Source organism: Pelophylax lessonae (assembly GCF_965119305.1).
Source record: "Pelophylax lessonae genome assembly, chromosome: 8".
NCBI classification, from domain to species: domain Eukaryota; kingdom Metazoa; phylum Chordata; class Amphibia; order Anura; family Ranidae; genus Pelophylax; species Pelophylax lessonae.
In genome coordinates this window covers 126,868,725-126,893,303 of record NC_138775.1, presented here as the reverse complement: position 1 = coordinate 126,893,303, position 24,579 = coordinate 126,868,725, and the positions used below count along the sequence as shown (strand labels likewise).

Below are 24,579 nucleotides of genomic sequence, written 5' to 3'. Positions count from 1 at the left end.
TGGAGCTGTTGCACCCTGAACCTTTCTGTTCGGTTAGATGGCCACCTTGAAATGAATGACATGTAATGTCCGGGGCCTTAGAGACAAACTCAAACGGTCCGCAGCGTTTGCCTTCCTTAAAAAACAACGGGTGGATATACTAGTACTCCTGGAAACTCACCTAGATAGCCATATGTACCTTTCATTAAAGAGACCTTGGGTCAGATGGGCATACCATTCCATGTTCACCTCCCACTCTAGGATGGTGGCGATCCTAGTGGCCAAAACAGTACATTTTTAGCTCTGAGGTTCCCAGACGGATCCACTGGGCAGGTTTATATTCTTACAGGTATTGATTTTTGGGGAACCGTTTTTAATCTTGGCCTTCTATGTTCCTCCCCCTTTCTCCATGACAGTGATAGCAGCAGGCCTTTCGTATATGTCCCAATTCCCAAGTATACTATCTGGCATCACTACTTCAGCATTTACATGGCTGGAATGAAAAGGACCCTGAGGACCCCATAAAGCAAATTATACTTTCTCAACTTCCGGTTCAGCCATTGGTGCAACTAATAGTAGCTCATCATTTTTATAGTAAAGCCTGTTTTTCCACATTTTACTTAATTTATAAAGTTTGGACAACTGTCTAAAAACCTACTTCCCATGAGGGATACACCCAATATATGCCCATATGGAACACCTTACGATTACCTGAAGTAGAAAAACTTTAAAACTCTGATTCATGGAAAAGGGCTGGAATTGAGCTTCTCCATCAGCTTTTTGATAATGAGGAACTACAACCATTTAATAAACTAGCAGGGAAATACCATCTGTCTAACAAAAATTATTTCCAGTACTTGCAGTTGCGGCATGCCTTAAAGAGTCAGGCAGTGACTTTCCCGTAAAATCTACTCCTTCATTGAGTTTAACTAAGGCAGTATCTATAATATTTTAAAAACAGGGAATATTGGTGATATATATTCTTCCCTTAAAATTAAAGTTATTATTAGTACACAGGATGGTAGTCTTGGGAGGTGGCGTAGGGATCCGAGGACTCTTAGTGAGGAGGAGCAAGCTTTGAAGAATTTGACTAGAGTCTCCGTATCCTATTAACAGTGTCTGACCCAGTTATTTATTATCCACAGGTCTCACTATAATCCTCTAAAGCTACCTTCCTGGGGTAAAGCAACCACACCAAATTGTCCAAGATGTACTACTGACACAGGTACACTCATACATATGTTATGGTGTTGCCTTAAATTACATCGATACATATATCTGAATGTACATACATAGACAGGTAGCAGTCCTTTGTCACTTTAAGAAGAGGATCTGCAGGACAGGAAGGAATATAATGTGTAGACTTTTAGGCCTGGTTCATGGGTGGGCATGAAGGTCCATTCATTTGATCGCAGGAAAAAGGTTCCTGTAGCATTTTAAAAACACATTTTTTGCACCATGCAATTTCCCTGCAGTTTCTGCACCCACAAACGCGCTGTATTTTTAGATGCCTGGGGGTGCCATAAGGGTATGGGGAGCTGGACACTTCCAGGGGCTCAACATTCCCCCATCATCAGAGCTTAATGATCAAAATAGGAAGAAGACTAAAAAAAACAGGTTCTAAAATGAAAAATACCTAGTCAGGTATCCTATCATCATTTCATTTATTCTTATGTATATTATCCAGTACCTTGTACACATCATGGTGATCCAGAATGTGGTCAAAGTCCTTGTATATATCATTTAGCATGTCGACAACTTCCATTGGTGTACTGTACTTGCAGATTGTGGTAAATCCAACAATATCACTGAAGTAAATTGTAACTTCCTCAAAAAATTCTGGTTCCACTAATCCAGTTTCTTTAAGTGACTTCACAACGGGCCTGAAATAACCACAAACAACATGACAGTTAAAATAAGCACTAATATTACCATTTCAAATTGCAAAGATAAATATAAAATGCAAAAGCTTCATAAACAAACATATTTAAAGCTGAACTCCAGGGAAGAAAATATTTTTCCCTTACAGTGGGCCCCCCACCCCAATACAAGGGTTTTTAAACCTAGACATGAAGTATGAACATAGCATATAAGTGGAGGCTGGGGCTCCAACACACTCTTTATCAACTTCTGGACCGGAAGATTTTCCCCCTTAATGACCAGGCCATATTTTGCGATTCAGCACTGCGTTATTTTAATGGACATTTGCGCAATCGTGCGACGCTGTACCTAAATAAAATTGATGTCCTTTTTTTCCCACAAATAGAGCTTTCTTTTGGTGGTATTTGATCACCTGTGCGATTTTTATTTTTTGCGCTATAAACAAAAAAGAGCGACAATTCTGAAAAAAAAAACAACAATATTTTTCACTTTCTGCTATATAACATTCTCAAAAAAAAATGTAAAAATCTGAATTTTTTAACATTTTAGGCCAATTTGTATTCTGCTACATATTTTTGGTAAAAAAATCGTAATAAGCGTATTTTGATTGGTTTGTGCAAAAGTTATCACGTACGGGAAAGATTTATGTCATTTTTATTGTTTTTTTATAATAGTAATGGCGGCGATCTACGATTTTTAGCGGGACTGTGACGGCGGACAGATCGGACCCCTAACTGACATTTTTTACACTTTTGGGGGGACCAGTGACATTACTACAGTAATCAGTGCTAACAATATGCACTGTTACTGTAATAATGACACTGGCAGGGAAGGGGTTAACAACTGTGGTTATCAAGGGGTTAAATGTGAGCCTAGGGGAGTGATTCTAACTGTGGGGGGACGTGGCTTGTGAAATGATCGTAGAGACCTGTGATCCTACATAGAAGGATCACAGGAGCTCTGTGATCACTTCAGAGAGAAGAACCGTGAGCTGTGTTTACAACAGCTGACCGTTCTCTCTCAGCGGGGAATGATCGTGGGTGTGAGGTGCCAATTGGAGCCACCTGTCCCGTGCATCAGGGTCCCCACTGCCGAGTGGGAGCGTTCGCCCCCTAGCTGCAGTTGCGCGACCGACGTATACCTACGGCGGTTTGTGCAGGAGGGCCAGCCTGCCTCAGTATAACTGTGGCGGGCAGTCCTTAAGTGGTTAAATGATGCCTCCCGTCACTGACTGTGGCTCATTAATCTGGTTAGTATTTTTATGCCTCTGAAAATTTACTGACAAAGCTGTACATTAATGTTGCAGAGGCATAAACATAAGGGACCAGGGCTCTAAAACACTCTTTAGATAAAGTTCATATGTGCCTGACTTTTTTTTGCACCAATGCTTACTTCCCTCAAGCACTAGATTAGGTTTCACTAATAGAGAGGCATACAGCCTCTCCAGTCCTTCACTTACTGTTTAGGTGGGGCTCTAACACACTGTTTAAATAAGGCCTCTCACCGCTGTCTGTGGCTCATATGTTCTGGTCAGCAGTGGTAATTCTGCTGCCAAATTTCCATTTAGTTTTAGACATAGACTTTTAACTAAAAATGCCATTTTAGTTTTAGTCGTATTTTAGTCATCTGAATTGTTTTAGTTTTAGTCGTATTGAAATCAACTAAAGTCTCCAGTAGATTTTAGTCTACTAAAATCTCCAGTACATTTTAGTTTCATAAACAAACAAAAATATTGCTTTTTGACAAACAGAATTGCAACTTTAAAATATATCTATATACAGTGGGTACGGAAAGTATTCAGACCCCGTTAAATTTTTCACTCTTTGTTATATTGCAGCCATTTGCTAAAATCATTTAGGTTCATTCTTCTTCCTCATGAATGTACACATAGCACCCCATACTGACAGAAAAACACAGAATTGTTTACATTGTTGCAGATTTATTAAAAAAGAAAAACTGAAATATCACATGGTCCTAAGTATTCAGACCCTTTGCTCAGTATTTAGTAGAAGCCCCCTTTTGATCTAATACAGCCAGGAGTCTTTTTGGGAAAGATGCAACAAGTCTTTCACACCTGGATTTGGGGATCCTCTGCCATTCCTCCTTGCAGATCCTCTCCAGTTCTGTCAGGTTGGATGGTAAACGTTGGTGGACAGCCATTTTAAGGTCTCTCCAGAGATGCTCAATTGGGTTTAAGTCAGGGCTCTGGCTGGGCCATTCAAGAACAGTCACGGAGTTGTTGTGAAGCCACTCCTTCGTTATTTTAGCTGTGTACTTAGGGTCATTGTCTTGTTGGAAGGTAAACCTTCGGCCCAGTCTGAGGTCCAGAGCACTCTGGAGAAGGTTTTTGTCCAGGATATCCCTGTACTTGGCCGCATTCATCTTTCCCTCGATTGCAACCAGTCGTCCTGTCCCTGCAGCTGAAAAACACCCCCACAGCATGATGCTGCCACCACCATGCTTCACTGTTGGGACTGTATTGGACAGGTGATGAGCAGTGCCTGGTTTTCTCCACACATACCGCTTAGAATTAAGGCCAAAAAGTTCTATTTTGGTCTCATCAGACCAGAGAATCTTATTTCTCACCATCTTGGAGTCCTTCAGGTGTTTTTTAGCAAACTCCATGCGGGCTTTCATGTGTCTTACACTGAGGAGAGGCTTCCGTCGGGCCACTCTGCCATAAAGCCCCGACTGGTGGAGGGCTGCAGTGATGGTTGACTTTCTTCAACTTTCTCCCATCTCCTGACTGCATCTCTGGAGCTCAGCCACAGTGATCTTTGGGTTCTTCTTTACCTCTCTCACCAAGGCTCTTCTCCCCCGATAGCTCAGTTTGGCCGGAAGGCCAGCTCTAGGAAGGGTTCTGGTCATCCCAAACGTCTTCCATTTGAGGATTATGGAGGCCACTGTGCTCTTAGGAACCTTAAGTGCAGCAGAAATCTTTTTGTAACCTTGGCCAGATCTGTGCCTTGCCACAATTCTGTCTCTGAGCTCTTCAGGCAGTTCCTTTGACCTCACGATTCTCATTTGCTCTGACATGCATTGTGATCTGGAAGGTCTTATATAGACAGGTGTGTGGCTTTCCCAATCAAGTCCAATCAGTATAATCAAACACAGCTGGACTCAAATGAAGGTGTAGAACCATCTCAAGGATGATCAGAAGAAATGGAAAGCACCTGAGTTAAATATATGAGTGTCACAGCAAAGGGTCTGAATACTTAGGACGATGTGATATTTCAGTTTTTCTTTTTTAATAAATCTGCAACAATGTCAACAATTCTGTGTTTTTCTGTCAGTATGGGGTGCTATGTGTACATTCATGAGGAAGAAGAATGAACCTAAATGATTTTAGCAAATGGCTGCAATATAACAAAGAGTGAAAAATGTAAGGGGGTCTGAATACTTTCCGTACCCACTGTATATATATCTATATGTCAGGCTTATTTGGGGAGGTTAAATTTACAAATAGAAATGAAATGTTATATTTTGTTCTGTATAGAAATATGAAGCAATGACATCCATTTTTTTTTTGTTAGGTTACTGAAAGGTTAGATCTCCTTTAAAAGTGTCTGTTCAGGAAATTCCCCAGACATGCTGTGTTGACCTAAGGTAATAAATAAATAGTCTGTTGACTTTCTTTAAGATAATGTCTAGTAGGGATGATCGAACAGTTCGGATCCACCATCGGTTCGGCCCGAACATTGGGTGTTCGAGGTTCGGCCGAATTTAGAACTTTTTGCCCAAAAAGTTCGGAATTCGGCAACCAGAACCGACCAAAATGCAATGCTTCAGGAAATGGGCTTTAAGAGCCCGTGATTGGACCAGAACCATTAGCAAAAGCCAATTGAGGGGGCAGGAGAATGCTAGGAATGTGATTGGAGTGACTAGGGGGGTCCCTAGACCAATCATTAGTGAATACGCCCCCCAGTATATAAGATCGCCCCCGCCAAATTCCTAGCATTCTTGTACGGGACATGGAAGAGGGTGGAATGCTGTTCTGTTCTAATCTGTTACAAAGTGTCATTTAGCTATTTTTAGTGTGAGGAAAGGGATATCTAGTGTAGTTAGAGTGCTCCTTTACACTTAAGTTAGCTTCAAAAATTTAGTTTCTGTAGGGAAAGTGTTAAGTGTAAAGGGACCGTAGTGTAGTGTAGGGTTAACTGACAGTGACTGCTATGGAAGGGTGACAAAACCCTTCCATAGCAGGGTGACCGCTATAGAGAAATGATCATTTCTCTGAGTTGCTTCGGGACAGGAATATGGCTTCTCACCAGCCAAGCATTTTTCATGCTTCAGGGGCTGCCACTGCCAGTGCTTTTTTGAGGACATGTTTGATGTCAGACATGAACATATATGTCTGTATATATACCCCTAGACATATATAGGTGTGATAGTAGCAGAAATATATGCTTGCGCTAATAAAATCATTTACAGTAATATATTTCTGCTACTATCACACCTATATATGGCTAGGTGTCTATATACATATAATTATGTGTGTATATATACCACTATACACAAGTTCAGATGTTTTGCCTGCCTCAAAAGAACCCCAAAAAATGCCAAAAAAACGCTAGCGTCAAAATAAAAATGCCCAGGTGTGTTTTTGCTGGCATTTTTTGGGGGTTTTTGGAGGCAGGCAAAACATCAGAACTTGTGTATAGTGGTGTATATACACACATACATATATTTATATACACACCTAGACATATATAGGTGTGATAGTAGCAGAAATATATGCTTGCGCTAATGAAATCATTTACAGTAATATATTTCTGCTACTATCACACCTATATATGGCTATGTGTCTATATACATATAATTATGTGTGTATATATACCACTATACACAAGTTCAGATGTTTTGCCTGCCTCAAAAGAACCCCAAAAAATGCCCAAAAAAACGCTAGCGTCAAAAAAAAAAAAAATGCCCAGGTGTGTTTTTGCTGGCATTTTTTGGGAGTTTTTGGAGGCAGGCAAAACATCAGAACTTGTGCACAGTACCACTATACACAAGTTCAGATGTTTTTCCTGACTGCAAAGAACCCAAAAAAATGCCTGCTTTGAAACCGGCAAGGTGTGAAAACCGAGAAGAGAAGCTAACCCCCTGAGCTGAAAGTGTTCTAATACAAACAATCCTTTTTTTTATGGTTCTGGACATGCTACAGAGCTGAAACTTCACAGGTACACCTTTTAGACCCCCAGACACAAAATCACACAAAAAAAGTTCTTAAAAATTGTAATTTTTGATAAAAAAGCCAATTATTGAAAAAATTAAAAAAAAAAAAAAAGAGATTTTTTAATTTTACTTTGGATTTCGTATCTGGGGGGTCTAAAAAGTGTTCATGTGAAGTTTCAGCTCTGTAGCATGTCCAGAACCATAAAAAAAAGATTGTTTGTATTAGAATACTTTCAGCTCAGGGGGTTAGCTTCTCTTCTCGGTTTTCACACCTCGCCGGTTTCAAAGCAGGCATTTTTTTGGGTTCGTTGCAGTCAGGAAAAACATCTGAACTTGTGTATAGTGGTACTGTGCACAAGTTCTGATGTTTTGCCTGCCTCCAAAAACCCCCAAAAGATGCCAGCAAAAACACACCTTGGCATTTTTTTCTTTACGCTAGCGGTTTTTTTGGCATTTTTTGGGGTTCTTTTGAGGCAGGCAAAACATCTGAACTTGTGTATAGTGGTGTATATACACACATACATATATTTATATACACACCTAGACCTATATAGGTGTGATAGTAGCAGAAATATATGCTTGCGCTAATGAAATCATTTACAGTAATATATTTCTGCTACTATCACACCTATATATGTCTAGGTGTCTATATACATATAATTATGTGTGTATATATACCACTATACACAAGTTCAGATGTTTTGCCTGCCTCAAAAGAACCCCAAAAAATGCCAAAAAAAACGCTAGCGTCCAAAAAAAAATGCCCAGGTGTGTTTTTGCTGGCATTTTTTGGGAGTTTTTGGAGGCAGGCAAAACATCAGAACTTGTGCACAGTACCACTATACACAAGTTCAGATGTTTTTCCTGACTGCAAAGAACCCAAAAAAATGCCTGCTTTGAAACCGGCAAGGTGTGAAAACCGAGAAGAGAAGCTAACCTCCTGAGCTGAAAGTATTCTAATACAAACAATCTTTTTTTTTATGGTTCTGGACATGCTACAGAGCTGAAACTTCACCTGTACACTTTTTAGACCCCCCAGATCTGAAATCTAAAGTAAAAATCAAAAAATCTCTTTTTTTTTTCAATAATTGGATTTTTTATCAAAAATGACAATTTTTAAGAACTTTCTTTTGTGTGATTTTGTGTCTGGGGGGTCTAAAGGTGTACCTGTGAAGTTTCAGCTCTGTAGCATGTCCAGAACCATAAAAAAAAGGATTGTTTGTATTAGAACACTTTCAGCTCAGGGGGTTAGCTTCTCTTCTCGGTTTTCCCACCTTGCCGGTTTCAAAGCAGGCATTTTTTTGGGTTCTTTGCAGTCAGGAAAAACATCTGAACTTGTGTATAGTGGTACTGTGCACAAGTTCTGATGTTTTGCCTGCCTCCAAAAACTCCCAAAAAATGCCAGCAAAAAACACACCTGGGCATTTTTTTTTTTTGACGCTAGAGTTTTTTTTGGCATTTTTTGGGGTTCTTTTGAGGCAGGCAAAACATCTGAACTTGTGTATAGTGGTATATATACACACATAATTATATGTATATAGACACCTAGCCATATATAGGTGTGATAGTAGCAGAAATATATTACTGTAAATGATTTCATTAGCGCAAGCATATATTTCTGCTACTATCACACCTATATATGTCTAGGTGTGTATATAAATATATGTATGTGTGTATATACACCACTATACACAAGTTCAGATGTTTTGCCTGCCTCAAAAGAACCCCAAAAAATGCCAAAAAAAACGCTAGCGTCAAAAAAAAATGCCCAAGTGTGTTTTTGCTAGCATTTTTGGGGGGTTTTTGGAGGCAGGCAAAACATCAGAACTTGTGCACAGTACCACTATACACAAGTTCAGATGTTTTTCCTGACTGCAAAGAACCCAAAAAAATGCCTGCTTTGAAACCGGCAAGGTGTGAAAACCGAGAAGAGAAGCTAACCCCCTGAGCTGAAAGTGTTCTAATACAAACTATCTTTTTTTTATGGTTCTGGACATGCTACAGAGCTGAAACTTCACATGTACACTTTTTAGACCCCCCAGATACGAAATCCAAAGTAAAAATCAAAAAATCTCTTTTTTTTTTCAATAATTGGCTTTTTTATCAAAAATGACAAATTTTAAGAACTTTCTTTTGCGTGATTAATAGTTAATGGGGCATGACCCAGAACCCTAGGGACTTTTTAGGGGCATTTATTGGGTTTTAGGGCTTAAAAATTGTGTTTTTTGATTGCCGAAGTTCGGGTCCCATTGATTTCAATGGGGTTCTCAAATCAGGGCCGAACTTTCGGGAAGTTTGGATGTTCTGGCCGAACCGAACTTTTCAAAAGTTCGATCATCTCTAATGTCTAGCTGACGCTATACCAGGATAATCTTGTCTGTGTGGTAATCATAAAACCTTAGTCAGTATTTTCTATGCTTAAACCCATTTAAAAATAAGATTTACAGATATGTTATAATCTTATATATAACATAATATTAACAATTAAATATATATATAAGTAACATACATAGATATGTAGAAAACCGTTATATATTATAATTGTTTCATTCTTGATAACTGATATTGATGACTCATCTCTGTATATCAAGAGAGGCTTCAGTAAACATTTGTAAATTGTAAGTTGTAGAAAGCATCATAAAATTTTGTTTGACCTTGCTAGGCTCTAGGTCTGAGATTGTAAGCTCTTTGTCAATATAAGGTGCAAAGTTTATTTGAAGATAAATAATGCTGCTATATTCTGTGTACTGAAGCTAAGAGCAATGCAATACCGCCATCTCTGGTGACTGACTGCTACTAATTTAAGTCTTAGGTTAAAAAGTAATTTCCAGTATATATAGATATATATATTACATAAGATATATTAAATATATTATGGTGTTACCAAGATGATTCTTTATTTAGATACATGATGTATATTAAATGGACATGTAATAGATGAGAGCATGGTTACATTTTATGTTGTTTTATGATATTCTTAAATGAAGAAATCCTATAGTTTTTAATATCCATATACTGGTTGACCAAGAGGTGTCACCCAATGACATCACCAGTTAATGGATAAGTTATCCCAACCAATGGGGATAATGTCACTCCCTCTGGGTTTAACTTATGGTAATTTTAATAGTCCTTTGTTCTATACCATATAAAAAGGCAACCCCAGATGAGAGAGGAACACACAGGACACATGACATTTGCCCATCATATATCACACATACAATGCACACGCTACTACAGCTATGCATAGACTCATCTATACAGACTCCATTTTGCTCCATCATGTATCTGAAACTTTGAGGGATGCCAAACGAAACTCCTCCCTGATTGACCACCATCTTGGAAAGGCAGCCATCTTAAGGACTCTGGTAACGACCATTCTAAGCTAGCAGCCATTCTAAATATGGTAAATATTCCTTGCTAATTATTTGAATATTATTTAATATTGTTTATGTACTTCCTTAAATGTTTTACATTTCATGCTAAAGGGTAACGAGAGTACAATCCCAGCCATATAAACCATATGTAGATTTTTCTCTAAAAAGCTGATTTTGTTTTTATAAAATTTTTATTAATATCAGATTTAGCGCAGATTGGCGTATTAGTCTCACGTTTTGCATAGCCTATTCTCGCTTTATCTGCAGTGGAGTGACTATCAGGCTGTGCATTGCGCAGACAATTGTGGTCTGATTATATAGAACATTCATTTATGGTTTATACTATACCTAGAGAAAATGTAATCTTGCTTTATTTTCACTTTCATTATTGAGCTACCCATCACATTGCATTCATTGTTTGAAGTTCATATATTATGTAAAGTTATCTTTTTGTGTCATCTCAAGTTTGATCATTTATCGTGATTACATGTCTCGTGAATAAATATTTTATATCTATTCCATACTGTAGACTGTTTTCACTAAGATTGGTATATGTTTTTAAAAAGAAATTAATCAATAAAAAGAATTCACTACATATTGATTTGAGGAAATAAGTGGAGACTCTCCTTCCGCACAGATCTTTGCTTATTGACATAAATAGACACTGTTATATTCAGAGCAGTATAAACATTCTGACATAATGGAGGCGGCCCAGCGAGATATTATTAATTCTGACATATATATATATATATATATATATATATATATATATAAAAACAAAACTGTAAACTCAATTGACTGTAATGTCATCGCACATATTACCCAAATATTTTACAAACATTAAATAAGAAGAAAAAAAATTAAAAACCTTTTTCTTAATTTTTTTTCTTTCTGCAGCTTAGTAGATGCCCCCTACTTAATTCCTTTGTGGTAGTGCAGTATTAATTTTGATGCCAACTTTCTATTTAGTTTAAGTCATAGTCTTTTGACTAAAATGCCATTTTAGTTTTAGTCGTATTTTAGATTTTTAGCAAAAATCTCATTTTAGTTTTAGTCGTATTTTAGTCATCGGAATTGTTTTAGTTTTTTTTATCTAAATTAAGTTGAAAAGAATATTTTGACAAAATTAACACTGCTGGTCAGTAAACTTATATCTCTGCAAATTAACTAACAAAACTGTACCCCAGTATTGCAGAGGCTCTGCAATACTGGTGTATAGAGTTGGGTGAATGGTTCATTCTGAACATTAGCTGCTCGAACGAACAACTGACAAACAACCCGACTGTTTGTTCGACCCGCGGAACAACCACAATGCACTGCACCACCACAAGTGCATTGGAAGCCCTGATTGGCTGAAGCAATGAAAGCTTTGCCCAGTCAGGCATGTAGTGCTGTACTAGCCATGATTGGACACTGTGATGATGATACATTACCTGCTCCAAGAGCAGATGTAAGGGAAAAGCCTGAAGACTATAAGGAGGGCGCAATGAGCCTAGAGAGGTAAAAGATACTTCAGACATCTGTAAAGGAGGTAATTTGTGTAGCACCCTACAGGTAGGTGCTAGGTAAATACTGTATATAGTAGACCTTGTCTGCTTAACAGCAGGGCTGTGATTTGTTAGGTAGGGTGTCAGGACTTCCAGATGTGCCTGCTGAGGGGAGAAGTATCCCCACTGGCTCATGTGAGAAGTTTCTCATAGGGCAGTGTGGGAAGCCCAATCAGGGAACACATCCCAGCTTGTAACTACCCCAGAAGGCAGATTAGACTGCAAAGGATTCTGGGAGTGGGTATAAGTTTGGGGGAGGTGCGTGACAGGTTGTCTTCTGCGGGAGCCCCAGGAAGGAGAGTGCGGCTGTCTCTCCTCCTGTCTGACCAAGGTGGATGTCTCGGGGTGTCGCCTGAGTATCCAGAGAGAATGCTGAGTTGAGCTGAGGGGATCCGGTGTGCCGAGTAGGGATGATCGAACGGTTCGGGTCCACCATCGGTTCGACCCGAACATTGGGTGTTCGAGGTTCGGCCGAATTTAGAACTTTTTGCCCAAAAAGTTTGGAATTCGGCATCTAGAACCGCCCAAAATGCAATGCTTCAGGAAATGGGCTTTAAAAGCCCGTGATTGGACCAGAACCATTAACAAAAGCCAATTGAGGGGGCAGGAGAATGCTAGGAATGTGATTGGAGTGACTAGGGGGTCCCTAGACCAATCATTAGTGAATACGCCCCCCAGTATATAAGATCGCCCCCGCCATATTCCTAGCATTGTTATACTGGACATGGAAGAGAATGGAAGCAGTTCTGTTAATTTTACTTTAAAAGTGTCATTTAGCTATTTTTAGTGTGAGGAAAGGGATATCTAGTGTAGTTAGAGTGCTCCTTTACACTTAAGTTAGCTTCAAAAATTGAGTTTCTGTAGGGAAAGTGTTAAGTGTAAGGGGACCGTAGTGTAGTGTAGGGTTAATTGGCAGTGACTGCTATGGCAGGGTGACAAAACCCTTCCATAGCAGGGTGACCGCTATAGAGAAATGATCATTTCTCTGAATAGCTTCGTAACTGGAATATGGCTTCTCACCAGCCAAGCATTTTTTATGCTGCAGGGGCTGCCACTGCCAGTGCTTTTTTGAGGACATGTTTGATGTCAGACATGACATCTGAACATGTGTATAGGGGGTATATATAGACATATATGTCTGAATATATACCCCTAGACATATATAGGTGTGATAGTAGCAGAAATAAATGCTTGCGCTAATGAAATCATTTACAGGAATATATTTCTGCTACTATCACACCTATATATGTCTAGGGGTATATATTCAGACATATACAGTGGGTACGGAAAGTATTCAGACCCCCTTAAATTTTTCACTCTTTGTTATATTGCAGCCATTTGCTAAAATCATTTAAGTTCATTCTTCTTCCTCATGAATGTACACATAGCACCCCATACTGACAGAAAAACACAGAATTGTTGACATTGTTGCAGATTTATTAAAAAAGAAAAACTGAAATATCACATGGTCCTAAGTATTCAGACCCTTTGCTGTGACACTCATATATTTAACTCAGGTGCTTTCCATTTCTTCTGATCATCCTTGAGATGGTTCTACACCTTCATTTGAGTCCAGCTGTGTTTGATTATACTGATTGGACTTACATAGTTACATAGTTACATAGTTAGTGAGGTTGAAAAAAGACATCAGTCCATCCAGTTCAACCTATGATGCGTGTGTGTGTTTGCTTTTAACCGTACATTGTATACCCCTGTATGTTGTGGTCTTTAAGGTGTCCATCTAATAGTTTTTTGAAACTATCAATGCTCCCCGCTGATACGACTGCTTGTGGAAGAGAATTCCACATCCTTACCGCTCTTACAGTGAAGAACCCCTTACGCACTTTAAGGTTAAACCGCCTTTCCTCAAGTTTTAGTGAGTGGCCACGTGTCTTATTGTATCTCCTTTCTCTGAATAGTTTGTTCCTTATGCTAGGGTCGCCAGTACAGTATTTGTACATTGATATCATATTCCCCCTCAATCGTCTCTTCTCCAGAGAGAATAGGTTCAGTGCTTGTAGTCTTTCCTCATAGCTGATGTCCTCCATTCCCCTAATTATTTTTGTTGCCCTTCTCTGGACTTTCTCCAGTTCCAGCACATCCTTCCTGAGGACCGGTGCCCAGAACTGGACAGCATACTCCAGATGTGGCCGGACCAGAGTCTTGTAGAGTGGAAGAATAATCTCTTTATTTCTGGAGTGAATCCCCTTTTTTATACAACCCAGTATTCTGTTGGCTTTGCTTGCGGCGGCTTGGCATTGCATGCCACTGCAAAGCCTGTTGTCTACCAGTACCCCCAGGTCCCTTTCCATCCTAGACTCACCCAGAGGTTCCCCCCCTAGTGAGTAGCTTGCTTTCTGGTTTCTGGCCCCCAAGTGCATTACTTTACATTTTTCAACATTAAATCTCATCTGCCATGTAGTTGCCCACCCCGTTATTTTGTTCAGGTCTGCTTGCAAGATTTCCACATCCTGCATAGAAGATATTGGCATGCCTAATTTAGTATCATCTGCAAATACTGAGATTGTACTAGATATCCCCTCCTCTAGATCATTTATGAATAAATTAAACAGGATTGGTCCCAGGACAGAACCCTGGGGGACCCCACTTTCCACACCCGCCCAATCCGAGTACTCCCCATTAATCACCACCCTCTGTACTCTCCCCTGGAGCCAGTTCTCTATCCAGGTACTCACCTTATGGTCCATACCTACCTTCCTTAGTTTGTACAGTAAGCGTTTGTGGGGAACGGTGTCAAAGGCCTTTGCAAAGTCCAGATACACCACATCCACAGGCTTACCTTTATCTAAGTGGCAGCTCACTTCATCGTAGAAGGTTAATAGATTGGTTTGGCACGAACGATTTTTCATGAATCCATGCTGATTACTACTTATAATACCGTTTTCATTACTAAAGTCTTGTATGTGGTCCCTTATCATCCCCTCCAAAATTTTGCAGACTACTGATGTTAGGCTGACCGGCCTATAGTTACCCGGGATATATCTCGGCCCCTTTTTAAATATTGGTACCACATTGGCTTTTTTCCAATCAGCTGGCACCATACCGGTCTGTAAACTATCTTTAAAGATCAAGAATAATGGTCTGGCAATCACCTGGCTGAGCTCATTAAGAACCCTTGGGTGCAAGCCATCCGGTCCTGGGGATTTATTTATGTTAAGTTTCTCTAGTTTAGCTCTAAGTCTATCCTCTGTTAGCCATGGCGGCACTTCCTGAGGTGTATTATTTAGATCGGCCTTACAATCGGGGTTCGTGTAGCCCCCCGATTCCTTTGTGAAGACTGAAGAAAAGAAATTATTTAACACTTCCGCCTTTTCTCTGTCCTCTGTGGCCATTTTTCCTTTATCATCTTTTATGGGGCCAATGTGCTCTGGCTTCGCTTTCCTACTGTTTATATACTTAAAGAACTTCTTGGGGTTCTTTTTACTCTCCTCCGCTATATGTCTCTCGTGTTCTATTTTAGCCGCCCTGATTTCGTCTTTACATTTCTTATTACACTCTTTGTAGTGCTTAAATGCTGCCAATGACCCCTCAGTTTTGTATTTTTTAAGGCCTTTTCTTTAGCTCTAATATACATTTTTATGTTGGAGTTTAGCCACCCAGGGTTTAGTTTTGCTCTTTTAAATTTATTTCCCTGTGGAATGCACTGGCCCACCCCCTTGTTAAGTATGCTCTTGAAGCACTCCCATTTTTCCTCCGTGTTCTTTGTTCCCAGGGTTCTATCCCATTTGATATTTTCTAGCAGCGAGCGCAGTTTAGGGAAATTGGCTCTTTTGAAATTCAGTGTCCTTATATTACCCTTGTGTTTCCTATTACTGTAATTAATACTGAAACCAATTGACCTATGGTCACTGTTCCCTAAGTTTTCCCGTATTTCTATATCCGTGAGCAGGTCTGTATTGTTGGTAATTAGTAGGTCAAGTACCGCATTGTTTCTTGTCGGTGCATTCACCATCTGACCCATGAAATTTTCCTGCAAAACATTTAGGAACTGCCGAGCCTTGGCTGAATGCGCGGTTCCTTCTGCCCAGTCTATATCAGGATAATTAAAGTCCCCCATTATAATGACATTTCCCATCCTTGCTGCCAATCCTATCTGTAACATGAGGTCCGCCTCACCCTCCTCCCTCTGGTTGGGGGGCCTATAGCATACGCCCAATATTACCTTCCCCACCGTGCCTTTCCTTTGAAGCTCTACCCATAGGGATTCTGCCTCGTCCATAGCTCCATTATTAATATCATCCCTCATATTTACCTGTATACTGTTCTTAATATACAAACATACCCCTCCCCCTTTTTTACCCTCTCTATCTCTGCGATAAAGGAAATACCCCTGAATGGTCGCCATCCAGTCATGAGAGCTGTCAAACCAAGTCTCAGTTATCCCCACAAAATCTAAGTCCTCCTCAAACATCAGCAGCTCCAGCTCTCCCATCTTGTTGGCCAGGCTTCTGGCATTGGTATACAAGCCTCGTAATTTTGATCAGTTACATATATCCTCATTTGTTATTAGGCTGCTCTCTTTTTTTTTTTTTCCCCATACCCACCCTGGGTATAGGAGCTCCGAACACCCTACCGCTAATGCCCCCATTTCTGCCCTCTCAAACTTGCTTTCCACTGGCTAATTCTACATCTGTACCCTCCCCCCCATTCCCTAGTTTAAAAGCCCCTCTAACTTTTTGGCTATCCTCTCACCCAGTACGGCTGCACCCACCCCATTTAGGTGCAATCCGTCCCTACCAAAGAGCCGGTGACCGACTGAGAAGTCGGCCCAGTTCTCCAGGAACCCGAAACCCTCCTTACTACACCAGCTCCTCAGCCACTCGTTAACTTCCCTAATCTCCCGCTGCCTCTCTGGTGTGGCTCGTGGTACAGGTAGTATTTCGGAAAATACTACCTTGGAGGTCCTAGTCCTCAACTTAGCGCCTAAGTCCCTGAAATCGTTTAGGACTCTCCGTCTTCCTCTGCCTATGTCATTGGTACCCACGTGTACCATGACAGCTGGGTCTTCCCCAGCCCCACCCAATAATCTGTTCACCCGATCCGCGATGTGCCGAACCCGAGCGCCCGGCAAACAACAGACTGTTCGGCGCACACGGTCTTTGTCACAGATTACACTATCTGTCCTTCTAATAATAGAGTCCCCTACCACCAGCACCTGTCTTTCCTTTCCCTTTCTCCCGGCCTCACTGGAGGAGTTCTTCCCCTGGCAGCTAGGGGCGTCGCTCTGCTCCAGCAATGCTGGTCCCTGACTGGTTTCCCCAACATCACACAACGGGGCAAATTTATTGGGGTGCTCCAGCCCAGGATCAGCCTCCTTGCCTTGTCCCCTTCTACCCCTCCTAACTGTCACCCCTCTACTCTGCTCTGATGCCTGCACCTCCAATACTCCGCCCACCTCTGTGCAGGCCCCTGTCTGCACCTGACTGGTACGATCCTGGCTCTCCTCCGGTATGGACATTCGTCTCAGTGTTGCCAGCTGCTTCCCTAGATTCAGGACCTGAGCTTCCAGGGAAGCAACGTGCTTACATTTTGTGCATTTATATTCGCCCTCGATCACGTCTGAGGAACGCATACATATTACAAGATGTACACCGAATCGCATCTCCACACCCGCCGGGCATTGTACCTACTATCTAATCTAATGGGGATTCAGCGATTTAAGTCTATCCTATGTGGCTATTTCCTGGCTTCCTAACGCTACCTTCTCCCCCTTTGGTATTCCGCTCCACTCACTTGACACCGGTCAGTCACACAACACTCACAATCTCACAGCCCGGTCAGACGCACAACGCTGAGTCGCACAGCCCGGTCAGATGCACAACACTAAGTTGCACAGCCCGGTCAGACGTACAACACTAAGTCGCACAGCCCGGTCAGACGCACAACACTAAGTCGCACAGCCCGGTCAGACGCACAACACTAAGTCGCACAGCCCGGTCAGACGCACAACACTCAGTCGCACAGCCCGGTCAGACGCACAACACTAAGTCGCACAGCCCGGTCAGACGCACAACACTGAGTCGCACAGCCCGGTCAGACGCACAACACTGAGTCGCACAGCCCGGTCAGACGCACAACACTGAGTCGCACAGCCCGGTCAAACGCACAACACTGAGTCGCACAGCCCGGTCAGACGCACAACACTGAGTCGCACAGCCCGGTCAGACGCACAACACTGAGTCGCACAGCACGGTCAGACGCACAACACTGAGTCGCACAGCCCGGTCAGACGCACAACTCTGAGTCGCACAGCCCGGTCAGACGCACAACACTGAGTCGCACAGCCCGGTCAGACGCACAACGCTGAGTCGCACAGCCCGGTCAGACGCACAACACTGAGTCGCACAGCCCGGTCAGACGCACAACACTCAGTCGCACAGCCCGGTCAGACGCACAACACTCAGTCGCACAGCCCGGTCAGACGCACAACACTCAGTCGCACAGCCCGGTCAGACGCACAACACTGAGTCGCACAGCCCGGTCAGACGCACTGAGTCGCACAGCCCGGTCAGACGCACAACACTCAGTCGCACAGCCCGGTCAGACGCACAACACCTAGTCGCACAGCCCGGTCAGACGCACAACACTGAGTCGCACTGCCCGGTCAGACGCACAACACTCAGTCGCACCGCCCGGTCAGACGCACAACACTCAGGTAGTGATAGGTACTCCCAGACACTCAGGTAGTAACAGGTACTCCCAGATACTCAGGTAGTAACAGGTACTCACAGATACTCAGGTAGTAACAGGTACTCACAGATACTCAGGTACTCACAGTTACTCAGGTAGTAACAGGTACTCAGGTAGTAACAGGTACTCACAGATACTCAGGTAGTAACAGGTACTCACAGATACTCAGGTACTCACAGATACACAGGTAGTAACAGGTACTCAGGTACTCACAGATACACAGGTAGTAACAGGTACTCAGGTAGTAACAGGTACTCACAGATACTCAGGTACTCACAGATACACAGGTAGTAACAGGTACTCAGGTAGTAACAGGTACTCACAGATACTCAGGTGCTCACAGATACTCAGGTACTCACAGATACTCAGGTACTCACAGATACTCACAGATACTCAGGTACTCACAGATACTCAGGTAGTAACAGGTACTCAGAGATACTCAGGTACTCACAGATACTCAGGTAGTAACAGGTACTCAGAGATACTCAGGTACTCACAGATACTCAGGTAGTAACAGGTACTCACAGATACTCAGGTACTCAGAGATACTCAGGTACTACACTACACCCTCAGTCAGTGTACAATCTCAGTCACCAGTCTTACTTACCTAGTGTGTGTCCCTTTAAGTCTGTCTTTAGCAGTTCCTGGCTGTTTTTTTTTCCCTCAGACGGTCAGCCTCCGCTCTGCACCCGCCTCCCTCTGTCACTTTGCTCCGCTAGTCTCCTCTGCTCCCTCTCTGTCTGGGGGGGGGGGGTCCGCACCACTCGCCGCCCGCCGCAAAAGGGGGGGGGGGTTTACTGTACCGCTCGCCACCCGCAACAAGAGAGGGGGGGTTACCTACCAGCTTGCCGCTCGCTTCTGGGGGGGGGGTTCGAGCGCCGCTCCCCGCCGCTGCTCTCCTGGGGGGGGGTTACTCACACACTCACACGCGGTCGGTCACGCACACACTCCTCACACACTCCTCTCTCCTGCACGCCCTGACAGCCTCTGACCCCGCGCTCTGCTCCTCTGCTCCACAGCACCACCTGCTGTCTCTCGGACAGTGACAGTGAAGATCCTGCTAGAAGTCCATAATGTGGACCAGATTGTGGCAAGGCACAGATCTGGCCAAGGTTACAAAAAGATTTCTGCTGCACTTAAGGTTCCTAAGAGCACAGTGGCCTCCATAATCCTCAAATGCAAGACGTTTGGGACGACCAGAACCCTTCCTAGAGCTGGCCGTCCGGCCAAACTGAGCTATCGGAGGAGAAGAGCCTTGGTGAGAGAGGTAAAGAAGAACCCAAAGATCACTGTGGCTGAGCTCCAGAGATGCAGTCAGGAGATGGGAGAAAGTTGTAGAAAGTCAACCATCACTGCAGCCCTCCACCAGTCGGGGCTTTATGGCAGAGTGGCCCGACGGAAGCCTCTCCTCAGTGTAAGACACATGAAAGCCAGCATGGAGTTTGCTAAAAAACACCTGAAGGACTCCAAGATGGTGAGAAATAAGATTCTCTGGTCTGATGAGACCAAAATAGAACTTTTTGGCCTTAATTCTAAGCGGTATGTGTGGAGAAAACCAGGCACTGCTCATCACCTGTCCAATACAGTCCCAACAGTGAAGCATGGTGGTGGCAGCATCATGTTGTGGGGGTGTTTTTCAGCTGCAGGGACAGGACGACTGGTTGCAATCGAGGGAAAGATGAATGCGGCCAAGTACAGGGATATCCTGGACAAAAACCTTCTCCAGAGTGCTCTGGACCTCAGACTGGGCCGAAGGTTTACCTTCCAACAAGACAATGACCCTAAGCACACAGCTAAAATAACGAAGGAGTGGCTTCACAACAACTCCGTGACTGTTCTTGAATGGCCCAGCCAGAGCCCTGACTTAAACCCAATTGAGCATCTCTGGAGAGACCTAAAAATGGCTGTCCACCAACATTTACCATCCAACCTGACAGAACTGGAGAGGATCTGCAAGGAGGAATGGCAGAGGATCCCCAAATCCAGGTGTGAAAGACTTGTTGCATCTTTCCCAAAAAGACTCCTGGCTGTATTAGATCAAAAGGGGGCTTCTACTAAATACTGAGCAACGGGTCTGAATACTTAGGACCATGTGATATTTCAGTTTTTCTTTTTTAATAAATCTGCAACAATGTCAACAATTCTGTGTTTTTCTGTCAGTATGGGGTGCTATGTGTACATTCATGAGGAAGAAGAATGAACTTAAATGATTTTAGCAAATGGCTGCAATATAACAGAGTGAAAAATTTAAGGGGGTCTGAATACTTTCCGTACCCACTGTATGTCTATATATACCCCCTATACACATGTTCAGATGTTTTGCCTGCCTCAAAAGAACCCAAAAAAATGCCATAAAAACGCTAGCGTCAAAAAAAAAATGCCCAGGTGTGTTTTTATTGGCATTTTTTGGGGGGTTTTGGAGGCAGGCAAAACATCTGAACATGTGTATAGGGGGTATATATAGACATATATGTCTGAATATATACCCCTAGACATATATAGGTGTGATAGTAGCAGAAATAAATGCTTGCGCTAATGAAATCATTTACAGGAATATATTTCTGCTACTATCACACCTATATATGTCTAGGGGTATATATTCAGACATATATGTCTATATATACCCCCTATACACATGTTCAGATGTTTTGCCTGCCTCAAAAGAACCCAAAAAAATGCCAAAAAAACGCTAGCGTCAAAAAAAAAAAAATGCCCAGGTGTGTTTTTGCTGGCATTTTTTGGGGGGGTTTTGGAGGCAGGCAAAACATCTGAACATGTGTATAGGGGGTATATATAGACATATATGTCTGAATATATACCCCTAGACATATATAGGTGTGATAGTAGCAGAAATAAATGCTTGCGCTAATGAAATCATTTACAGGAATATATTTCTGCTACTATCACACCTATATATGTCTAGGGGTATATATTCAGACATATATGTCTATATATACCCCCTATACACATGTTCAGATGTTTTGCCTGCCTCAAAAGAACCCAAAAAAATGCCAAAAAAACGCTAGCGTCAAAAAAAAAAAAAAAAAATGCCCAGGTGTGTTTTTGCTGGCATTTTTTGGGAGTTTTTGGAAGCAGGCAAAACATCAGAACTTGTGCACAGTACCACTATACACATGTTCAGAGGTTTTTCCTGACTGCAAAGAACCCCAAAAAATGCCTGCTATTAAACCGGGAGAGAATCTAACTACCTGTGCTTAAAGTGTTCTAATACAAACAATCCTTTTTGTTTCTGGTTCTGGACATGCTACAGAGCTGAAACTTCACAGGTACACCTTTTAGACCCCCCAGACACCAAATCACACAAAAAAAGTTCTTAAAAATTTTAATTTTTGATAAAAAAGCCAATTATTGAAAAAATTAAAAAAAAAAAAAAAGAGATTTTTTGATTTTTACTTTGGATTTCAGATCTGGGGGGTCTAAAAGGTGTACATGTGAAGTTTCAGCTCTGTAGCATGTCCAGAACCAGAAAAAAAAAAGATCGTTTGTATTAGAACACTTTCTTTCAGGACAGGTAGTTAGCTTCTCTCCCGGTTTAATAGCAGGCATTTTTTGGGGTTCTTTGCAGTCAGGAAAAACATCTGAACTTGTGTATAGTGGTACTGTGCACAAGTTCTGATGTTTTGCCTGCCTCCAAAAACCCCCAAAAAATGCCAGCAAAAACACACCTGGGCATTTTTTTTTTGGACGCTAGCGTTTTTTTTGGCATTTTTTGGGGTTCTTTGCAGTCAGGAAAAACATCTGAACTTGTGTACAGTGGTACTGTGCACAAGTTCAGATGTTTTGCCTGTCCCCAAAAACCCCCCAAAAATGGCAGCAAAAACACACCTGGGCATTTTTTTTTGTACGCTAGCGTTTTTTTTGGCATTTTTTTGGGTTCTTTGCAGTCAGGAAAAACATCTGAACTTGTGTATAGTGGTACTGTGCACAAGTTCTGATGTTTTGCCTGCCTCCAAAAACTCCCAAAAAATGCCAGCAAAAGCACACCTGGGCATTTTTTTTTTTGATGCTAGCGTTTTTTTGGCATTCTTTTGGGTTCTTTTGAGGCAGGCAAAACATCTGAACTTGTCTATAGTGGTGTATATACACACATACATATATTTATATACACACCTAGACATATATAGGTGTGATAGTAGCAGAAATATATGCTTGAGCTAATGAAATCATTTACACTAATATATTTCTGCTACTATCACACCTATATATGTCTAGGTGTGTATAAACATATAAGTATGTGTGTATATATACCACTATAGACAAGTTCAGATGTTTTGCCTGCCTCAAAAGAACCCAAAAAAATGCCAAAAAAAACGCTAGCGTCCAAAAAAAAAATGCCCAGGTGTGTTTTTGCTGCCATTTTTTGGGGGTTTTTGGGGACAGGCAAAACATCTGAACTTGTGCACAGTACCACTATACACAAGTTCAGATGTTTTTCCTGACTGCAAAGAACCCCAAAAAATGCCTGCTATTAAACCGGGAGAGAAGCTAACTACCTGTCCTGAAAGAAAGTGTTCTAATACAAACAATCTTTTTTTTCTGGTTCTGGACATGCTACAGAGCTGAAACTTCACATGTACACCTTTTAGACCCCCCAGATCTGAAATCCAAAGTAAAAATCAAAAAATCTCTTTATTTTTTTTTTACATTTTTTCAATAATTGGCTTTTTGATCAAAAATGACAATTTTTAAGAACTTTTTTTGTGTGATTTGGTGTCTGGGGGGTCTAAAAGGTGTACCTGTGAAGTTTCAGTTCTTTAGCATGTCCAGAACCAGAAAAAAAGATCATATAGGTGTTAAAGTTAAAGGAGGGTCCCGACCCACATCCCTGTTCTACTGAAAAATTATCTTTTTTTTTTTCATGGTTCTGGACATGCTACAGAGCTGAAACTTCACATGCACACCTTTTAGACCCCCCAGATACTAAATCCAAAGTCAAAATCAAAAAATCTCTTTTTTTTTTTAATTTTTTCAATAATTGGCTTTTTTATCAAAAATGACATTTTTTAAGAACTTTTTTTTGTGTGATTAATAGTTAATGGGGCATGACCCAGAACCCAGGGCACTTTTTAGGGGCGTTTATTGGGTTTTAGGGCTTAAAAATTGTGTTTTTTGATTACCGAAGTTCGGGTCCCATTGATTTCAATGGGGTTCTGAAATCCGGGCAGAACTTTCGGGAAGTATAAGTCGGGGATTCAACACTTTTTCAGTTATACAGAGTGTTCTCAGAGTCAGTGAGCATTGGCTGGTGCCGGCTGGCATCAAGGAAGCGCCAATGGGCATTTTTCAGTAATAGAGTCCTGCATGTTTATTAGTTTAAGCCTCAAGAAGTATCCCACTCATTCCCTTCTCCCACCCTCTTTAAATTAAATAAAAAAACGACAAACAAAGATGCCAGAGTTGTCGCTGCTTCAGTTATCACACCCAGGGCCACAGCTCACATGGGCTGGAGAGAGTACTGGTTCTAATGGCAGACCCACATCAGGCCACAGGCCTGGAAACCTTGCTACATTTGTATCCAAACTTGACAATCTCTGGGATTGAGAGGCCGAGTATGACTCCTCAGATCCTGACTCCCCGGAAGTGAAAACCTCAGCTTGACCTTCTATAGGGTAATTTACAGCTATTTCTTCCACAGCCTCTGCCCAATCCTGAACTGACTCAGGGGGTGTCACAGGTGAGGGGGATCTATCACGTTTCCTCCCTCCTTGCGATGCTGCAATCATGCCAGCAATCTTACCTTCAAGGCCAGCTAACGCCGATGCCACATCGTCCTTAGTGACGTAGGTTGCGACAGAAGCACTAGGAGTAGCTACTATGCCTGACAATCATAATGGCTCAGATTGGCTAGTTGCCTCTGGCCTGTCTGGGGGAGTAAACACAGAGGAAGCATG

General features: G+C 42.0%; 1 protein-coding gene across 1 annotated transcript in view; it reads right to left on the bottom strand.

Moving 5' to 3' along the window:
- GUCY2C (guanylate cyclase 2C) overlaps nt 1–24,579 on the bottom strand; it is a gene marked incomplete at both ends in the record, with an annotated part of 728,187 nt that overhangs the window by 183,449 nt on the left and 520,159 nt on the right. Inside the window, one exon of the mRNA XM_082266300.1 lies at nt 1,670–1,862. Within this exon, the coding sequence (XP_082122426.1) occupies nt 1,670–1,862 (193 nt within the window). The remainder of the gene's footprint in view (nt 1–1,669; nt 1,863–24,579) is intronic.